General features: G+C 46.1%; 1 protein-coding gene across 1 annotated transcript; it reads left to right on the top strand.

Moving 5' to 3' along the window:
- Positions 1–6275: 6275 nt before the first annotated feature.
- sanbr (SANT and BTB domain regulator of CSR) lies at positions 6276–20189 on the top strand (the record flags this gene model as incomplete). Its single annotated transcript, XM_083658737.1, has 20 exons — positions 6276–6425; positions 7085–7274; positions 9042–9138; positions 9294–9532; positions 9764–9822; positions 10308–10468; positions 11505–11591; positions 12047–12157; positions 12354–12477; positions 13892–14044; positions 14247–14392; positions 14567–14663; positions 14984–15016; positions 15352–15451; positions 16172–16257; positions 17235–17263; positions 17679–17752; positions 18537–18628; positions 18806–18888; positions 19193–20189. The coding sequence occupies 20 exons, from the start codon at positions 6276–6278 to the stop codon at positions 19227–19229; spliced, it is 2148 nt and encodes a 715-aa protein (XP_083514863.1). The 3' UTR covers positions 19230–20189.
- Between the last annotated feature and the right edge of the window lie 1883 nt (positions 20190–22072).

The following is a 22072-nucleotide window of genomic DNA, read 5'->3' as shown; positions in this document are numbered from 1 at the left end:
CTGCACCATGTCGTAGTTAGTCAGCGTCACCTCCATGAAGTACTGGGCCAGCTGCTCGGTCTCTAAATAGGACTAGACAGACAGACAGAAGACAGTCACTTTAATAGCCTTGATGACATCAACTACATGAAGACAGTAGACAAAATATATATTTATGGCAGTTGGCATATATATATATATATATACTCACACTTGCAACTTTTACAGCCCTCCGGAGGAAGTCTATAGGCGTGGGGCATCCCAGCTCAAAATGAAGACTCCTCAAAATCAGCTGCTCCATGTTTAGGACCTCTGCCTTAGCGAATGTCTGCCCTGTGTTCTTGGTGTTGGTGAATTCTGTGACGTCAGGCGTCCAGTTTTCCTCATACTTCGAGGCCAGCCACAAGGCAGTGACTCCAACAAGGTCCAGCTGGTGAGGAGGCACCTCCTGGACCTGCGGCACATATAAGAAGAAGAGTGTTAGCTAGCTGCTAGTTCACAGAAGATGTTGCAATGACGTAATGTAATGTAACAAGAAAACGTTTAAAACAAGTTTGTACCTGGAGAAAACGGTCCATGATGGCGATGGAGAGGTACAGCGTCTCCTGAACCAGTGGGAATGGTGTGAGTATGAACCGGGAGTGAATCCTCACCATCCAGTCCACGAGACGGTCACGCATGTCTCCCGTGACTTGTTGACCCCGGTAGCTGCGTCGCACTGGCTGCTGCGCCTGTGGAGACGAACACCTTGTCATATAAAATACACACTCGAGCATACCAGCTCAAAATAAACTAATCAGGGTGGTATTATATTATATCAAAAATAAACTAACCAGCGTAGTATTCGATTTTTTATTATATCATTTTAATTATTATTATATTAATGAATCAATCAAAAGCATAGTAAGCGCAAATAAAGAGCATGTATTACCTCAAGGAGGTACAGATACGCATATATGTCTTTCACGTATTCTGAGCAGAGGTCTGGAAATTCGCCATCAAACTCGTCTACGTCCATCATGTCCAGCGTGATGCTTTCGGAGAAAGCATGGCACATGTTGTCGTCCTCGTCCTCCATCATGGAGACATCAGAGGTCTCCTGTCCAGGCTGCTGAAGGAACAAAGTTCAAGTGATTGTCACTCAGTCAGGCTGTTTATAAAGACTGTAAGGAGGATGTGGCAGCTGTTCTCTACACATACCATATTACAGTATATGAGACACACACAGACACACACACACACACACACACACACACACACACACACACACACACACACACACACACACACACACACACACACACACACACACACACACACACACACACACACACACACACACACACACACTACTGTATATAGAGACACTGCAGAGCAGGTCACAGTTTGAAAGCCACGCCCACCGTTGGGGAAACCTGAATGGCTTGTCAAAGGCCTGTGGGGAGGAAATGTGAACAGATATGGATACAGGACATATGATGCGTACAGGACAATCTGACGAGGTTTCTCCTGTTTTCAAGCAGACACATCTATCAAAGAATGATTGCCGTGGGAAGAAGAGAGAAGTTGGCACACTGCAGGGCTCCAAGTTGAGTATTTATTTCAGCACTGTGGTAACGTTTCGGGCAGCACCCTGCCCTTCCTCAGACCAGGGTGCTGACCGAAACGTTACCACGGTAACGGAAGTAACATCTCTTCTTTCCAGTTGAATTGACCTCTAGCTCTGCACCTGCATCAGGTTTGGATGTGCGTGTCTCCACCTCTTTTCACAGAATGATTTCAGCACACTGCCTCCGACAGAGAGGAGAATGTACATTGACAAAACGAACTTAATGGCCTCCCTCACTGTCCAATTGCATTATTGTTACTCCAATAAAGCTGGATATAAATGATCCCACACATTTTCCAGTAACGTTACATAATTTAAATCACCACGCCAGGTAAGATAATATCCTTATATTGATTTGACGTCCTATTTAGACATCTGAAATGCAATATGCTTTTCAGACTAGTGTGACTGACTGATTGTATGGATTGACGCTAAATTAACTTCTCTCATATGTTAGATAACAATTCAGTGAGATTTCACATTACTTTTGCACCTTGTAGCCTACTGGCAGTCAATACAGAGCAAAATATCCTGAAACTCATCACACATGAACGCAACTCATCTGTTTTATAGAGGGACTGGCTCAGTCCTCTCTCCTTGCAGCCTAGATCCACATTTTTCTTCTCAATGGCTTTCCTGTTTTGCCGAGTGTCAAAACAACTTTAATTCATGATTTGTTTTTACATTTGTTGTCTGTGCAGCCCACCACACAACAGCTTTAATCCATGTTTAATTCAAGGAAAATGACGCTGGTGTATGGAGAGCTTTCCCCAGCGATGGGCGTGGCCTATTTCCTGCAGTGTCTCTGTGTGTGTTCTCTACCTGGCTGTGGTGAGCTCTCTTCTGAGCAGGTTCAGGTTGGTCAGCTGAATCACGCGCATGTCTCTTCATGGCCTGCCCAGGGGTCCCAGAGCACAGAGCGCGGACCACAGGCATAGCCTGTCTCTGATGAGGAAAAACAGCAGACAATGACAAACAACTACTTTTTACATGTCAGCTACCATCCTCACAATAAACCCTTTCCCCTTACATCCATAGTAGCCTATGCACAGAGAGGCCATACATAAGTTAATTTAGCCTAAATAAATTCAAATCACTCAAAATAAAATACATGAAAGTAGCTAATATTACACTAATACTAATACTATTTTTACTCTTAGATTTGCATAAAACTATCTCTATTTAGATGGAGAGATAACAAAATAGCCTAGTCATTCTTCTACATCAATTTGCTGGGGACGCCCTGGAACTCCCCGAGGACCCATTGTGTCCCCGGACCCCAGGTTGAGAACCACTGTTGTATATTACATGATGTACAATGTGCATCATGCTGTGTTAGCCTGTGACAGTAAGAAACAGTTTAGCTAACCTCTGCTAATGTTTTAATTGGAATATGTAAATATCTCTGAGTCATATAGGGCCAGGCTACTCACAGTCAGTCTGATCGGTGCTGGTGGGGGGAACATCTTCCTGAACTTGTCCAGGTCCGAGATTGGAGTCTGGAAGTTATCAAACAAAGCAGGCATGAAGCAAAGGAGCTGAGCAGAGGCTACATTACACAGTTGTGTTTGTTTGCACCTAAATACATCCATGGTTTGCGCCACAGTCAGCTTTTTTACTATTCCTTTTTTTAATCCGTCATCCGAAAAAAAATCGTCACGCACAGAATCCTTGCAAACTGAATCCGATGCGTTGTATTATGTAAAACTCTCGAAACGGACAAGCCCGTCTTTTATTGTCACACGAACACCACAACACATGCATGCGGCCACAACACACTCATGCTGACGGTGGCCGGTGAAAAGTGTCCTCTGCATTTAACCCATCCAGTCATGTCCTTTCCTCCGAGAGGCAGGCCAGGAGCAGTGGTCGCTTTCTCGTACAGCGCCCGGGGACCAACTCTATGTGCCAACAGGCCGCAGTGCCGACAGGCCGCAATGCCGATAGCCCACAAGCAGAACCAGCTGAGCGAGGCGGCGTGCGGCGTGTCGGTGGAGCTAACCTCTCCCAGCCCCCACGCCAAACCTAACCTCCCCCCATGCCTAAACCTAACCTCCCCCAGACCCTAACCCAAAACCTAACCTCTCCCACCCCCACGCCTAAACCTAAGGTCGGCATTGCGGGTGGTCGGCATAGCGAGTGGACACCGGCAGGCACAGCAGTGGCTGGTGTGCAGCAGCGGTGGTGTGGACTGAGACGACAGGTCGTGGATGTAACCATCAACTGACACTGGTACTGCGCCTCCGTGTACTCACCTTGCCGAGCAAGATGGCGCTGTGGTGCACCGCTGGCCGCCGCGGAGAGGGAACAGAACGCGGCCAGTGAGGTGGAGAGAGCTGCTGCTTCTTTGACTGTTATTTTTAAACGTGCGACAACTTCGGACGAAAAATATAATAAAATAACGTCAACAACTACCCATATTCTTAGGTACATTCGGTAGGCCTACATTGTAGCTGACACCGATGGGTTTAGCTAGCTAGCTAACACTAGATGAGTTTAGCTAGCTAACGCTAGGTGAGTTCAACAACAAGCTAACGTTAGTTTCAAACGAGTTGAAAGTCCGCTCTGTAACGTGACTCATGTAACAACTCATGTAAGATAAGATGCAAAGATGGTCAAACTCACGTCGGGGGAGCACAGGCGGCTTCGGTATCTTGGCTGCATTCGACGGAACATCGCAGGTTGTCGAGGTTGAGTTTAAGCTAGTGCTGAAAAAAGCGTCTCTTCAGTAGAAGCCCTGGTGATCTAGTGACGGGTCAAGGCTCTCGCTCTGACTCTTAACGGACGCGGTAGGTAAGCCAATCAGAGGCCGACCCTCAAAATTCGTACTGGAAATCCCCCTACCCACAGGGTTGCCAGATGGGCGGGATTTCCGCCTAATTAGGTTGGTATGGGCTGCATTGTGCATGGGGGAAATGTAAGCCTTGGGCGGTTTACAGAGCATTTGTTCCCATAGAACTGCATTTGTTTTTGTGTGCGTTTTGGTGGTTTTTGAACTAGTTTTCAAAAGCCAAACCACTGATGAGAGAGAGCAACTGATGGTCTTCTGATGGATGCATTAAAAGAACGGACAAACCACCAATGGTCTCTCTCTACCTCACTCGGCCACGGACCGCCGTTACTAAGCAACCGGACGCTGCTTTCACCTGCTGCACTGCAACACTAGGAAGGGCCAGCGCTGCAGATACGGGACCGCTCCAAAACGCTATTCTGTGTGTAACATTATTTTAGCATGTTAACATCTCAATCTGTAGTTTGACTGTGTCTGCCCCGCCTACAGTACAGTACTGTATTTGTATATCGCTAGTTTCCGACATAGGTCCGTCCGAGCAAGCTAAAGTTGGCAAGCGTTAGCTGATTGATGCTAATGCTGCATTCAGGTGGTATCGGGAGTAATGCTTTGTCATTATAGGCCTACATGGGTGATATCATTGGACTGTATCATAATCAGCAATACTTTATTGACCACTGGGAAAGCTGTGGCAACCTATGGTGTCATTAGTACTAGAACAATTTTACATAAAACAACTTTTGGTTTTGAAATCAAAGTCTCTCTGTGCCACTTGATTTCTAGAATAAAACGGCACCCACCAACAACACTTGTGTTACAGGGTGTTTCACCTTGTTATGTCTGTCTGACCGAAATAGGATTGCGACTGCAAACTTGGGAGTAGGAGTTTACGGGGAGTACCTGAAGGCAGCAGAAGCTACCCAGCGACGTTAGCTGTGCTGCCTGTGCCCTGCAGTTAGCCGAAGCCCACATCATCAGTGTCATCATCTATACACAATGTCATAAAATAGCTGCTAATTGTTTACTATATGAGCGGACGGAGAGGAACACCAGTTAAGTATGTGAACAAAAGCGTGTCATTGTTGCTGTGTGTGTACGTGTGTTTTATGCGTCTTTGAGACCCGGGAGAGATCACTTCTGATGTTGGTGCAGCCAGCTGGTGGCCATTAGCCGGGAGGAGGACAGGTGGACTCACTCGGCCTGTGCTAATATTACTCGTCTCATCCTAATTTGCTATAGTTTCTATAAGCATTACTATGTATATTTATATCATATCAGCTTAAAATGCAGGGTGATTCACATGTAACATTATAGCTATAGATGATGTAAGAATCCTCCACCTCAGCTCCTTACAGCTACCTCTACTAGTCGGATGTTATGACCACCAGTGATGTAGGGGGGGAGGGGGGTTAATCTATGACCTCCAGTCACAGAGTATCATAACGTTAACAACATAATCAAAAATAAATTACATTTTCATTAAAGCACTAATTTGTGGTTTAAAAGTCCCTGTCTTTCATCATTTTGATACTAATGCATACTATGAATTGTTCTCTGAAACATTTTGTTAGTTAGCCTAAAAAAGTCTATAACTAATGCATACTATGATTTTTTTTCTTCTCTGAAACATTTTTGTTAGCCTAAAAAGTTTATTCTGCAAACAAAAATGTGAGTAAACTGAGTTTAGGTGGGTTTACCCTTCACCAGTAATACCATGCATAAATGCATAATGGTGATTTAAATGCTATTCTCTGTGTAGCAGTATTAGGCATAATCCACCGCAGACCAGGGTGTTGGAAATGCTGTCGTCTTGGTTCTGACCAGTAGGCCTGGTGATCACCCTGATGGTTTCACTGTCCTTTCTGTTTCTCTTCGTCTCTCTCTGACCCGGAAGAGATGAGTCGCTTCTGCTCGGACAACAACAACTTTCCCTACGACAATAACCTCCTAGTTTTGGACATGGTGCTGAGCTCTCTGTGGGGAGTGCCCCAGCCCATAAACTGGGACAACGTAGCCAAGCTCGTCCCTGGCTTCACTCCCAAGGAGGTAACTGTGATGCTGGGTAACTATGAGCTCATCCTCCCATCCCTCCCTCCCTCCATCCTCCCATCTTCGCCTCCCTCCATCCTCCCATCCATGGCTTAGAGGCATAATTTTTAGATACTAGTGCAGTGCCCGTTCCCCTCATTCACCACCCTGTGAGTGCTCCCCCCCCCCACACTGCACTCAGTCAGGTCCCGCTATCGGCCGAAACGGTTCTTGAGATAAACCACATTTTTTGTTGCCAGTAGAAGTCAATCGGACGAATGGTTCTCAAGATACACCACTTTTGTGGCGCCAGTAGGTGGCGCTGTGCCGAATTGCACGGAATTCGACACTGCGCTGCCGAGTTCCCATCAGCGCACTCCCCAAATTTGAAGTCGATCGGACGAACAGTTCTTGAGATAAACCACATTCTTTGTTGCCAGTAGGTGGCGCTATGCCATTTGTTGCCAGTAGGTGGCGCTATGCCAAATTGCACGAAAACAGGGCACTGCACTCTGTCAGGCCCCCCTTAGCGCACTCCCCAAGTTTGAAGTCGATCGGACCAACGGTTCTCGTCTCGAGATACGCAATGGACGGACAGACAGACAGACAGACAGATAGACAGGCAATCATAGACGAAAAAATAATATGGTATTGATTTTGTTGCCTTGACTGTTCAGTGTGCCCGACGGTTTGAGGAGCTTAAGAGCACGGGGGAGTTTCCTCATGTGGACAACCAATGCAACAACACCCTAACGGCAGGCAGCTCCTCCCCTTCCGACAGCATGTCCTCCTATATCAAGTCCACACTGCTGGACGCAGGAGAGGCAGTGGAGACGGGAACCAACCAAAGCACCAGCAAAGTTACAGGTCAGTCAGCGCCACCTTGAGTAGATATTCAGTAGGGATGGGACGATATGTTTATCACACGATAATATTCCATACGTGATATGGGGTTCAATATTCATTACAACCATGATATGATGATGTAATAAATAAAAGTTTAGTGACAGCAAAGTGTGACTGTGCAGAAAGAAACACGTTTATTTATGAGCCACAAATCTTTCTAGCAATGGTATTGGCTTGCTAGAATGTAAACGGTTAAAAGATATAAAAAATAATGTCATTGCAAAGTGCAAATACTGTAATATAATTTGGTTGGAGAGCTTGTGAAACAGTGATGGTTGGTCAAGCCGTCTCATTTGTGATTACTATGGCAGAATAAAATGGAGCTATTGTGATTCATTATTCTGCCCCACGATATGAATTGTCACAATTTTGTATTGCGATATATTGAATTTTGATATATAGACTAGTCCCATCCCTAATGTTCACTGATCAAATATTGAGAAACATAATTTATTTTACTTGTTGTGTTCGACTAGTGCTGGGTATTGTTGGGATTTTTTTCCTTTACTTTCAAATGTTAATGTCTTGCAGATCCATTTCAGCCTAAAACTGTCAGTGAACAAGTTGTGTATTTTCCCTGTTTATTAGCTGTATTATTTTAAATATGTTTAATTATGATATTTTTTACAATAATTATTTGTTTTAATATCTTCAGGGCTCACTATAGTTTTATCTAATCTTTATCTAATATATATTATATTTTTTTAGCAGAATCAGATCAGCCTCAAATGGTTTTCTTAATATAAATGTTCTCCAAAGAGTAGAGAATGTCACTGTAAGAATCCAACATGGTGCCTTAGAATCGATAACGGGCCAAAACAATTGGATGGTATTGAGAGGTATGTTCTTTCATAACCTGGGCCCGTATTTATCAAGCTTCCTAGAATTACTCCTAAGAACACTGCTAAGAGTACACTTATAAGCAAAAAAATTCCCAGCCAAAAGCTGCACTTAAAAGTCAGTTATTATGCATCTCACTCCCTCTTTCAGCGAGGTGTAGGACTGAATCCTAAGTGTCAATCTCAGAGCTGATTTACGACAGGTGTGTGTGCCGTAAAGGGAAATGTTGATGACGCAATTCCAAGTACACAGGAATGGCCAATCACTGAATGGAATCCCTTATGCACGAATATCCTAAATAGAGATGATTCAACAGTGAAATGCACAATGGGGGTGTAGCATATATTCACCAATAATTTCAGAAGAAGTTATCAACAAAATAATACAAGATAGCCTACATTGAAAATGACTCAAGAATAGGCTAAATGTTTCCTAATCCACCCAATTTACCTAATCCCACAACTGACTCGAAACTGGTGTGCTGTCAATTGACTACCCTATATAGCCAGGTTCTATAGGCTGTATGATGAGCAAACATGGAATCCAAAAGAAAGCCGAATTGGAGGGAGGATCAAGTACATCCTTCCGCTCTCTGAAGATTCGCGCACGTCTCTGTCTCCTGAATGCCATGATGTCAACATTGCCCTGCTGGCAACTCCTAACCACTTAGGACACCTCCTGAGGACTCCTAAATAGCTGGGGGAGTAGGAGTGTTTCCTAGTCTTAAGAAGGTTGATAAAAAGCTTTTATTCTTAAGTGTGAGAGTAGGACTAAATTTCACAAATTCTCAGCACTTACCACTAAAATGGCACTCTGAGACGCTTGATAAATACGGGCCCAGATCTACAGTATGTTGGACTTTTGTTTGGTTTCTACTGATCTCAGCAGGGTTGAAATCGACACCCTCGGCAATGGCGGGTTCTGTGGAGAAGAAAGAGAGGCGGGTCTCAGCAGAGGAGGACGACAAACCTCAGAAGCCGCGAGAGTAAGTTAGCAGACATCTAGTCATCCTCACTCTTCAGGTTCAGCTTCCAAAAGCTTTGTTCAAGCTGCTCTTCATTGTTCACTCCAGTTTTTTAAAATGACATTATTTCAACTCCCGTTGAAAACTCTTCGCATGCACTTCACCTCCCCGCACAGTCCCAACATGGTCATCCACGTGTGCGACGAGGCCAAGAACCTGAAGCAGGACTTCACGTGTCCCCGAGACCTCCTGGTGAAGGAGATGCGCTACTTCGCAGAGTATCTGTCCGTGGACCCCCAGAGGTGGGAGGAGGTGGACATCTCGGTCCACTGCGACGTGCAGATCTTCGATTGGCTCATGAACTACGTGCGGAGGAACGCGGCGGGAGAGGGCAACAAGGAGAAACCCAGGCTCGGTAAACATCCACAAGGAACCCGTAGAGAGCAACAGAAGACATCACATTAATACACATGGGAATGCCTGAGTTGTCATTTACCTGTTTGTGTGAAGCCGTTGGTTGGTGCTTTTGATTTCTTTGGTGACTAAAAGTGGTCAACGTTTGGCCGTGTGTTCTGTGTTTGTTTGTGTGTTTGTTTGATGGTTGTGGGGTTTGCTTGTTTGGTTATGTGGTGTTTGTCGGTTACAGAGCCCAGCAATGTGATCTCAATCCTGATCTCCTCCGAGTTCTTGAAGATGGATACGTTAGTAAGTGTTGTGTTGGGTTGCTGGTGTGATGATGTGATGCGGGCCGCTACTTTTTCCGATGCAAAAGGGAGAATTTAAAGACCCGATATGTAACTTCCCCCCCCCCTCCTCAATATAACAGGTTTTTAAATCATTTTGATGCTACATTGACACTTCTAATAGGGAGAACGGACCCGCTATCATTCCCACCCTGCGCCCTGAATGACTTTTACTGCACCATGTAACTTTGATGCATGAAAGTTGCCTGGATGTCACTCCATTTCTTGCAGCAGCTCCTTCATATTAAAAGCTTTCCGCTGACAAACGGGACTCTTTTGTTGTGAAGTGCGTATAGGAAGTGAAATGTGTTTATCGCTAGCTAGCTTGAGTTGAGTATAAATATTGGTGAAGGTAGGACAATTTAAAATGGAAACAGATTGTTATCGCACCCGTTGGAACGGTCCTGACGAGAGCTGTGTGTGCGTGTCCGTCCGTCCGTCCACCAGGTGGAGGAGTGCACCCAGTACTGCCACAAACACATGAGTGCCATCGTGGCCACGCCCTGCAACATGAACTGCATCAACAGCAACCTGGCCACGCGCATCGCCGGCCTCTTCAACCACAACGACGCCGACGACGTCCGGGACAAGAAGGACAAGTTCAAGAGGTAGGAAAGACAGGGTTATGAACAGGGAGGGGAGGGGGTTTGGAGGTGTAGAATGCAGTTGTATTGTTATATTCTTGGTTATAACAGAAACTGCACTCCGTCAACAAGCGCTCTCCCCAAGTTTGAAGTCGATCCGACAAACGGTTCTCCAGATAGACGGACATTATTTGATAGATCACTCACTGACCACCAGAATGAATTAAAATGCTACTGCTGAGTGATGTCAGTCAAGTCGTTTATTTGTATAGCCCTAATTCACAAGCATGTCTCAGAGGGCTTCACAGAAAATATGTCTAGCTAATTCTAGCTGACACAACAGTAGCAAATTACAGAATAAAGATAACACATTGAACAATTGATAGAGAAATATAGAAAATATAGAAATATAGGATAGAGCAGAGGAGAGAGCAGGAGAAGGGAGGAGAGCAGGGGGAATGTGTTGGTGTCAGTGGAAAAGTTGGCAAAGCACTGACTTGATCTGACTCTTTGCCCTTCTGGAAAGATTTTTGTTCTTGTCGATTTAGTATTGAATTGTAGAACTGTCTACACCAGTGGTTCTCAAATGGGGGTCCGTGGCACTTTGCCAAGGGGTCCGCGAAAAGTTTTCAGGAAAAAAAAATCAAAACTTTTTTTTTCTGCAAAAGCTTCGTAGTTCAACGGAAATATTGTATGCTTTAAATCTAAAATGGTTCATGGATTACATTCTAATCTAACAAACCTATCAATTTAAAAGTCAAGCACGTTACCGTGGAAACAATTACGGTAAGCTTAGCCCAAAATCACAAATCAGAATGAGGGGGTCCCCGGTATATTTTCCATCTTGTAAGGGGTCCTCGGCTGAAAAACATTTGAGAACCTCTGGTCTACACTGCATGTGGGGTGATAATAGTGAAACCTATGAGTTGAAAAGTCATTCCCTAACTGGGATAATTACTAGTGAAATGAAAATGTTCACCACCATGGGAGCCGAAGTTATAGATATGTTGTTGTTGTTGTTGTTTTTGTGTACATATCTTGCCTCCCTTCTCTCCCACAGCAAATTGTTCCAGAAGAAAATTGAGCGCCTCTTCGATGCCAACCACCAGAACAGAGATTCACCGGGAAGCGCCTCAACTCTCTACAGGTGAGTAGAGGCAGTCAGGCTGCTGTGTCCACCTGCAGGGCTTCGGCCACAAGGGCTTATACCCCATTCAAGACAACTCGGACCACCGGGAAAAAATGGGTTTCCGACCTGTAAAAAGTGAATTGAACGGTCGTCCAGGCCGGAATTACAGCTCGGAAATTCGGGTATCATTCAGAGCTCCGCTTTGTCCCCGTTGACGTCGTATCCACACATCTCATCCAAAATGTTGCATTACCGCCTCCACTTCCCAGAAGCCTCCTTGGTTTTTCCCAGTGTTTTCCCTCCGACAGGGAAGTGCAGCGTGAACGCAAATATGCCAGGGGCGGACGCTCCGAGATGAAACCTCCGGCGGTCCGAGTTGTCATGAATGCGGTATTAGAGTTGCGTTCACAAGCAGTTAGCTGCAGTGTTTTTTGTCCACGTCGATTGTCTCATTCCCATGTCTCCTAACACAGGTGCGGTCTGTGCCTCAAGCTGCTGACCAGAGACACAGAGAGGAAGATCTCTTGTACTCCGGGGAAAATCAACGTCGATGGGCGAGGAGATATCGCCTATACTCACACTAGGTATTGTAGCGGCCATTCAACATGACTCCGCCTCAAAACAATATTCTGTACATTCAGAAGATGTATTCAATCAATATCAATATGCATTGATTCTGTCAGTTATTGTGTGTGTGTGTGTGTGTGTGTGTGTGTGTGTGTGTGTGTGTGTGTGTGTGTGTGTGTGTGTGTGTGTGTGTGTGTGTGTGTGTACTTCCAGACAGAAGAATTGGGATGTGCATGAATACATCACTAGCCTGTATGAGGAACTCAAGTCCTGGGTTCTGGTTTACTGGAGGATCTGGGGCACGATCAACTACCTGACCTGTTCCCGCTGCCAACAGGTAGGTGTGTGTCTGTGGGGGGTGGAGGGTTTAGTGAGGGCCTGTGTCCACCTAGCGTCTTTTCATCAGCTCCGGCGTCTATTTTCAGTTGTTTCCAATGGGGGGAGAGCGTATGCGGGCGCACACGGACGTCTAGAGAAAGTGCGCTGTGCCCAGCGTCTATTTTCAGATCACTTCAGCGTTTTTGTGCGCCCGACTCCCAGCGCTTCCAGCTGAAAATATTTTCACTTTTCAGAAAGACGCTGTGTGTCGGGTGCTCCTTTTCTGGCAACTTAATCATGGAGAAACTATCACAACAGAGACAGAAAGGCTCAATTGTGGGAGCAGATTGGCTAGACACTTAATATTTCTGGTGAGTGTTGTGCTTACCGCTTTTAATAACGTAGCCTACCTGTGTTGTTAGCTTGCTAGCTGTCAGCTATCAAGCTACTACCGCACTGAACTAACGTTAGTGCTTCCTTGTATATTGTGCGCTGAGATCAGCCCTTCCCAGCGTACTTCCACGGTTTAACTGTCGGAAAAAGACGCTAGATGGACACAGGCCCTGAGTGAGTAGTCTCGCTGGCCAGCCTCCCCTCCCTTCCGTGAGAGGAGTCTGGTTGCACAAAAACAGGCTACTGGGATAAGCCCTCCCCTGCTCTACAGCTGCTCTCCAATTGGAGCGACTGTTTCAGTCACTGCCGGATGTCCGCTCCCCGCTTATTATTACAAGCTCTGTCATTGGCTCCGACCATGTCAATCAGAGTGGCTTCCGCTCCCTCCTCCCTGTGTGTCGCTGTAAAGAGTGCCCTGCCGCCTCAGTGAAAACAACAACGCTAACTAGCTAGCAAGCTAACGGCAGAAACCTACACGCTAGCTCGTTGCTACATGCTGAAAATGGCAAGTTGGATTGTTGGAAACTATTTTCCAAGGGCACTGCCGCTAAGCGCCGCCCATCGCAATTCCACAATGGAGACCTGCGGCGCCAGACTCCTCCGCCAGTGAGTTGAGTGAGTTGAGTGAGTGAGTTGAGTGAGTGAGTTGAGTGAGTGAGTGAGTTGAGTGAGTGAGTTAAATGAGTGAGTGAGTTGAGTTGAGTTGAGTTGAGTGAATTGAGTGAGTGAGTGAGTGAGTGAGTTGAGTGAGTGAGTTGAGTGAGTGAGTGAGTGAGTGAGTGAGTGAGTTGAGTGAGTGAGTTGAGTGAATTGAGTGAGTGAGTGAGTTGAGTGAGTGAGTGAGTGAGTTGAGTGAGTGAGTGAGTGAGTGATTGAGACAAAACAAGTGAGAGAAAAGGACATGGAGAAGAAGAGAGGTGATCCTTTAAGTCTGACAAGCATGTGCTTGAGAAATACCACTACTTAAATTGTGTGTGTGTGTGTGTGTGTGTGTGTGTGTGTGTGTGTGTGTGCGCGTGTGTGCGCGTGTGCGTGTGTAGGTGTTTGTGTGTGCAGAGCTGACCCATTGCAAGTACCATCCGGAGGGTGTGCTGTACCCCGGCATGGGTGCGGAGAAAGGCTGGCATGGAGCGGGAATCTATCCCTGCTGCAACCAGAGGGTTCTCCGCTTCGACCCCACTGGCATGCCCAAGGTATGGACACACACACACACACACACACACACACACACACACACACACACACACACACACACACACACACACACAGGGCTGGGTATCACAGGTGGAGTCTATCAGTCTGATGATGAATAAGACTAATATGAGTGGTCAGACTGATAGGCTGTGGGTGGTCAGATGTGGGAAGGTGTTAGCAGCCTGTGTTTTGTGTGTTCAGGGCTGTAAGATGCGAGACCACATCGTGAGCGTACCTGACGAAGAGAACTGTGCCGACCCGGAGAGCTCAGCCCAGACCAGAGTCCTCAATGACCTCCTCTTGCACAGAGACACTGTGTGTTTGTCCAACACACCACCACCAGACGGGTGTGTGTGTGTGTGTGTGTGTGTGTGTGTGTGTGTGTGTGTGTGTGTGTGTGTGTGTGTGTGTGTGTGTGTGTGTGTGTGTGTGTGTGTGTGTGTGTGTGTGTGTGTGTGAAGTCATTTTTGTTCTGCAGCATTTCACGAAGAATTGTGTTTCTGTGTGTGTGTGTGTGTCAGGACTGAGGAGTCTCCATCAGGTGCTGAGAAAGTTCTGGATTGCGACGCTCTCTTGGAACCAAGACTCCTTGGACCTCTTAGAGGAGATAGCTGCGCTGTAAGTCTCTCTCTCTCTCTCTCTCTCTCTCTCTCTCTCTCTCTCTCTCTCTCTCTACCTTTTTTTTGCACATTTAAAAACTGAAATGGACCAAATTAAAACAAAAATAATGGGCGGGTACTCGGGTAGAGACAGGAAACCCTGGGTGGGCTTATACACGGTCTCTACCTCTTTCTGTGCTTCTTTCTGTCTCTTGCTCTCTTTTACCCCCATCCCCCTCTCTCTTTCTCTCTCTCTCTCTATCTATCTATCTATCTCTATCTATCTCTCTCTCTGTCATTTTTCCAGTCCTAACTTCACCTCCTCTCTCTTTTGACTAGTTTTCCCTCTTGAAAAACTGGAGTCTGCAACTGGTAGGATTCTTTCTTCACTTCCTTCATTATACCTGCTTCTATTCTAGTATTCATGCTTTTATGAGGGTTTCCAACTTCCAATCATGGAAGTTGGAAACCCTCATTAGTGTTTTGCTTGCACCTGTGTTTATTCTGCCTTTGACACGAAATGGCCCCCGTGAGAAGGGTCTATTGTGAATAGTCTTGTAGTGTAACCTCAGCTTTGGATCAACGCAATCAAACGTAACGAGCGATTCAGGGTGTCCAGGGTCAGCTTCTGAATTTGTCAGCACCGTGCTCGCCGGCCTGCAGCTCTGTCTGAAACACGCGACCTTTTGACCTTTCCCCTTTGCCAGCTGCAGCAGTCTCTCCTGTCCGAGGATGAGGAGTACACCACGGGGTCAGAGGTCACCGAGGACGAGGTGGGCGACGAAGAGGAGCTGTCCAAGAAACAAGGTGGCGCATGTTGTGACAGGACCTGGATCAGCTAGTGTCGGCAAATACTTTATGGTTTGTTTTCGTTGCTGAGGTTTGCTCACTTCCAGTAATTGAGAAAGGTTAGACAGTAAAAGCAAGTATTTCAATTCAACTCATCACGTCTTTCTGTGAGTGACACAATTACAGAACGTCACTTATCTGGTACTCTAAACTGATTGAACGAAATGTCAATTATTACTTATTAATTATAACTATTTGACCCAGATCTAGATAGTAAAGTAGATTATGACAATAATATAATCCTCACAACCACAGCTCACACGGTCCAGACAGTTACCATAATACAGGTCACTTTCAGTAAAGTCTTGCTCAATAGACTTAAATGACAAACTGCACCTTTTATTGTCCCAAATTGTAATATTTGATAGAGAATATATATTTGGGAAATGGAGAAAATAGGATGTGTTTGTTAGTTACGTTGACACTTCTACGGCGCGGGAATGCTCTCTCTTTTAGCACTTCATCTCTGTTATAATAAAATTGGCTTGGGATCGTACTCAATCATATTTGGATCACATCAAATTGTGCGTTCCACTTAACAGGCAGTTTCATCACATCTATTTTTCACCGCTCAGTCTAAGGATGGCAAATAATGCAGTTGCTCTTTTCGGCCAGCAGGTGGTGTCAGACGCCCTATCAGACAGCCTTTCTAACATGTTGCTGTTTGTCTGTTCCCAGCTGCAAAGAAGTCAAAGAAGGCCAGCAGACCTCTGAAAAGACAAGTCTCCTCACCCAACGTTCTACGCAAAGATAAGCCAGAGAAGGTGAGTTTTGATTTAACAGGTGGTTCTAATGTTTGTTAGTGGTCTACACTCTTATGGTACAATATGGTACTGTTCATAATTCTAATGTTATGGCATAGTCCACTGAGTTTGTTCTTTTGTTGTTGAGTCATCTGCAAACGTAACCAGGGCATCCTCGGGCCCAAAAAGTCTTAAAATTATTATCTAAATCTAAAGGCTTTAGAACACGTTAAAATGTCTTCAAGGCAGGAATTCGGACCGAATGTTTTGGCGTTATCTTATTTTGCGTTACATTGCCTCTACTAACAGTTGAGCTCTGCTTTACTAAACACAGTTAGGCTCGCAAACATTTAATTTCCTGGTGTCCCTTTGTCTTACTACAGCTACTATACTTACTACAGCTACTATACTTACTATAGTTACTATACTTACTATAGTTTCAAAACTAGGGGTGGGAATTGCAGAGTTACTCACGATACATTACTATCACGATACTTAGCCCTTGATAACCATGGTCTCAGGATACAGCGATTCTGGCGATACTGGCCGATCGATATCTGCAAATTAAGTTTACAGAAAACAAAAACATAGATGAATGCAAAAAATACACATTTCACTCTAAATGTCAAGATATGGTATCGATAGGGTGCTAGCGATAACGATAATGTATCGCAAGATGATCATGATCGATATATGATCTTTCGATTATTCTTTTTTGCCCCACCCCTATTCAGAACCTTCGTTAGCTATGTTCAGTCAGAAATAGGCTTTATTTTGCTTCCTAAATCAATCTTATATTTAATATCAGGTAGCATTAAAAAGGTCTCAACGTTGAATGTTAGCTTTCAGAAACCCTGGTAACGTAAGTGTAGTAGTGATAGTAGTGATCCAGTATACGGCACGCTTTGGTGTTAGTGATTCACACTTAAATGGCACAAGCTCTGACTTTCTGAGTGCTGTGTTCTCATTTTGTCCAAATGCCTTCGTCATCCTCACAGGCACTGTCAAGGGACAACACACCGTTCACGTGAGTCACTCTGTATACAAGATCATGCTACACACTCCATATCTCTGTTGCTACACATTTTGATTTGTGACCTTTTTTGAAAGTCAGTTCATATCATATTTGACATCTCACCTGACACTATCTGAGTCGCTCGGATGCAGTAAACTCCACCCATCTGATAAAACTCCACCCATCTGATAAAACTCCACCCATCTGATAAAACTCCACCCATCTGATAAAACTCCACCCATCCGATACTCTCAAGGGTGTGAAAATGAATACATTATTTGCTCCGCTGTCTGAGCCAGGTTTGGTTGACACTGGCGCGTGTGTGCGTGTTTGTGTGTGTGCGTGCGTGCGTGCGTGCGTGCGTGCGTGTGTGTGTGTGTGTGTGTGTGTGCGTGTGCATGCGTGTGTGTGTGTGTGTGTGTTGCAGAGTGAGCGCTCAGAAGAGTAAATGGGACAGCTCTCGCTCCATGCGTTACAACCAGGATGCTCAGCGGGAAGACGGTAATGATGAAGGCCACTATCTTTTCTGTTGTACTCACACTGTAAAGCTTTAATTTATACTTATTAGAAAGTGTCGCTCAGCACATGGTCGCAGACGAAAAAAGAAAGTGTCGCTCATGGTGTCGCATTTATACTTCAGTGAATGTTCGCCTCGGTTTAACGGTCACGTGACACTCGAGCGCTATAAGCAGACAGCCAAGAGAAGAGAGGGAATGGAACGCACAGTGAAACCACCTTGGAGGCAAGATGTAACGTACTTGGCTGCAGCCGCATATAAACGACACACAAGCACACAACTCACCTCCTCTCGCTCTGGGAAATTGGTCACGATGTTCTTTGTGATTTTCAGGAAGTCACACATCAAGGACAGGCTGAAAATAGCGGGGACACGTTCATTCATTTCAATCGAGTGAAAACCAAAACAAGGAAGCCAAGCGCGTGCCGTCTATATACTAGCCAATCAGACTTGCGCGACACATCGTGACGTAGTCAGCGACACTAGATATTTCACCAGGTAGCAGACACTGCTGCTCGCCGACACTTGAAAGTGTCGACTCAAGTCCTCATTTCTGTCGGCAACCGTTTCAAAAGTGTCGGCAGACAAAGCATCAAAGCATAAATTGGGCTTTAGCGTCTTTGGGTCCTTGAAAAGCGCTGTATCAAATACATTTATTATTATTATTATGTTGCACTCCTGTGTTTTGGGCACAGATATGCATTAATACCTTATATTTATTTCTCCGTCTTTGAATCCCTTTTCTTTCACCGTGTCTCTGTGAACCAGACCAGCGCCGCATGATGGAGATCGTGGGCCACCTGACTAAGCTGAGGTTCGGAGACCAGGAACAACAGAGCAAATCCAAGGACACTAAAGAGGTGAGCGCTTCTGAACACGATTCAAATATATCGACACAATATCCATGACATAAAGTATACATGAAAAAACGACGTCATAGCCCCGGGGTTCACGGGAGCTGTAAATGTCGGCGTTGGCTACGATTTATGAGCCGAGGTTATAATTCATCTGCTCATGTTTGCTATTTGCTGTCGCAGCACGCAGGCGGAATCTACTCCAGACTGGAGGCTCAGTTTAAGGGCACCTCTCAAGGCAGACAGGGCTCAGAGAAGACGCCCAGGTACTGGTTACAGCATAGCGCATGCACGCACACGCACACACACACACTCACTCACTCACTCTCTCTCTCTCTCTCTCTCTCTCTCTCTCTCTCTCTCTCTCTCTCTCTCTCTCTCGCACGCACGCACGCACGCACACACTCACTCACACACACTCACTCACTCACTCTCTCTCTCTCTCTCTCTCTCTCTCTCTCTCTCTCTCTCTCACTCACACACACACACACACACACACACACTCTCTCTCATTCTTTCCCTCCCCATTCCATTTTCCACTACTGACCACTGTGCATTCTGCTCCTATAGATCAAAAGCGCGCTACGCTCAGATCCGGACAACATAGACGATCGGATGAGGAGAAAAGCAAGAGAGAGAGGTGGTTGGTGGACGAAAAGCTGAGGAAGAGGAGAGTCAAGAGGAAGAGGAGGAGATCCTCACGTGAGCTAATTAACGTCAAACAGAGCTAGGGAATACTGGCGGCGTTGCTAACGCGGCCGCTCGGCCATCCCTCCCCCTCCCCCTCCCTGCCTGCTCCACCGTACCTGAACGGACAGACGCATCAGCTTCCAGCCCGTTTGCCTCCAGCTCCCTCTTCGCTGCACCCTGGTGGTGACTCTATGTATGGATCACCTGCCATCGCATCCGCTGTCACTCCGCTAGCCGTTTGTTTATGCAGGCGTTAAAAGCAGTTGCCGTCCCCGGTCCTGCTGAAGCTTCAGGACAGGCAGGCTCTCGTCGCGTTGGAGTGTTGGGGTTTCGCTGCGTAGGGCGACACGATCAGTGCCCGAAGGTTTGAGACAATTCTAAGAAAAGTATTTGAAAGTCAGTTGTGTGATTGTCAATTGGCAACTTGACTGACACTATCTGAATTGTCCGAATGCAGCAAACCCCAACCATCTGGTACTTTAAGCAGGTTAAAACAAACGCTAAGTAATTTGCAATTTACTTAACGCAGGTCTAGTTAGATCTAGACTAGAGCGAGAGGCTGTGGATCTTGTAGCTCCACAGGACTAGTGATGACGACGGGTGCAGTAGATCACTATAGGACATAGAAAACCACTTAGAGTGAGTCTGTACTGGTTTGCAGTAGAGACCCGAGCTCAGTTAAATGGCATTTGCAAATAGTTGTCTGTCTTTTTCAGCCTACCTGGAACACCAGAAGATGTGAGATGAAAAGCTTTACTGCATCAGGAGGAGGATTCAGTTTGTCTCAGTTAAGTTGCCAATCACACACACCTCTGCTAAATCCACTTTCAAAATAGTGGAAACTTTGTCCTATATGTGGCGAAGCCCAGCGATCTGGTGCAGCACACACTGAGAGACAGATACTAACTAACTATTTACAAATGCCGTTTGACCCAGTTCTGGTAGAGATATAGCTATAGCCATTTCTACCTGTTTTGGAATATGACTGTACTGTACACCGCTGGGACCAATCAAACATGACTGGACTGTGATATCAAAAATAAAAGGACTAAATCCAGTGATGTCTTTATTCTTCTGTGTATTCCAGACTGTCAACCATTGAGATGTCGATGCTGTCAACACGTTTTTAGATGCCATCTGGTTATTACCCATTAGGTGGCAGTATATCTCCTTTATGAAGTTACTCTGTCGTAGGCCTACCTGTCGGTTAACTTGACCCCAGTTTGGTCACAACTTGTTACCTCTGCTCCTCCTAACAAGGTGATGTTGAAGAATCTGATCGGGGGGGGGGGGGGGGGGGGGGGGGGTTGTCCAAACTGTTGTCTCTCTTTCAGACACATCCGTTCTTCAAGAGACCTGTGTCTATTTTTAGCCTCTGCATGATACCTGTGTCTATTTTTAGCCTCTGCATGATTACTTGCTTGCTTTGATGTTTGCATTTTGCAGAAACAATGTGAAGGGCCTGGGCGGAGGGCTGCATGACGTGTGCCGCTGGGTAGAGGGTCAACCGCTCTTAACTGTTTGAGAGGCAGCGATAGGCCCGGCTGCCGCCGATGGTGGCTAGTGGCTACGGTGACCTGCACTTCCTGTGTCACTTAACTCTCAGGGGTATTAATAACCCCTCTCGTCTCGCCCGGAGTGTGGACAGAGAGCGGGGCGTCATCAGCATGGTGCCGGCCCGGGTTTATCTGGCCCCGTTCCCAGCGGTGCTCTGAGACCCCCAGCTGTTGCCCGCTCTTCTCCTCGATAGCGGATGCCGAGGATGGCTGAGGATCCCTGGATCTGGGTCAGGAAGGGGAGAGAGGAGGGGGGGATTCGTGTTACCGTCCGATCCACCACTACTATCTCAGCACAGTCCTCGTTCACTATGAATTAAGAGTTACTGTTCTACTCCTAGCTTTCACTCTCACTATTATCTCCCACAATTCAAAAGTGAATCGTCTTTAGGGGTTTCCGGGGACCAAATCAAATGGGGTTCTGCGGAGATAACTGGAGAACCACTGCCATAGACGCAATTAACAAAACGACAAGTCAAGTTAACATGGGTTCAGAGGGCAAAGGGTTTCCTCGCCGGGCGTGTCAGGGTGGCAGGTTGTTGGGATTGCACCAGTGGGGCGTCTCGGCTTGCAGTGGGGAGGGCGTCATCATAACCTTTAATGGAACAAGCAGTATGTTAACGGAGATTAGTTGCAGGGTCGGTTTACCCAGGCCCAACCTTGGCTAACGACGTCTGGGGGCGGAAATGGAGAGATGCCACAGGAATACTGTCTGAGGAAGAGAGAAAGACCTTCATCATCACAAACCAAATTTGTTTAGAAATGAATGTCGGTGTGTGTGTGTGTGTAGGCTGCAGGTAGATCAGATCAGATAAGAAGAGGCCAGTTCCCTGTCACCTCATGGTCGTCCAGGCGCAGTGTGATGCCAGTCCGGTCGGGTCCGGATGTGGGCCTGTGTGGAGAGCCGTCACTGTACTCCCAGGAGCCCAGGGATGTGTTCTGCATAGTTGGTGCTTACTGAAGTCAAACCAAAGCCATATCTCAAAGCACTTCCACCTTGCCCATTTGTGGAACTCGGCTTGGGTTTAGACCAGAACCACAGAAGCTCCCAGATGGAACGGAGCTTTTGTCGTTAGGCCCTCTGAACAATGGCGTGTTCACCACACTCTCAGAAGTGAGTTACCCATTATATATTTATTTTATAATTTCATCGTTTTTCGACGTACTTTCTCCGAATTGTAACGTACCTTATTAACTGCAGCCA

The sequence above is a fragment of the Poromitra crassiceps genome, assembly GCF_964638095.1.
Source record: "Poromitra crassiceps genome assembly, chromosome: 22".
Classification (NCBI taxonomy): domain Eukaryota; kingdom Metazoa; phylum Chordata; class Actinopteri; order Beryciformes; family Melamphaidae; genus Poromitra; species Poromitra crassiceps.
Note: the sequence above shows the minus strand (reverse complement) of the source record. Positions and strands in the feature narration are given on the sequence as shown.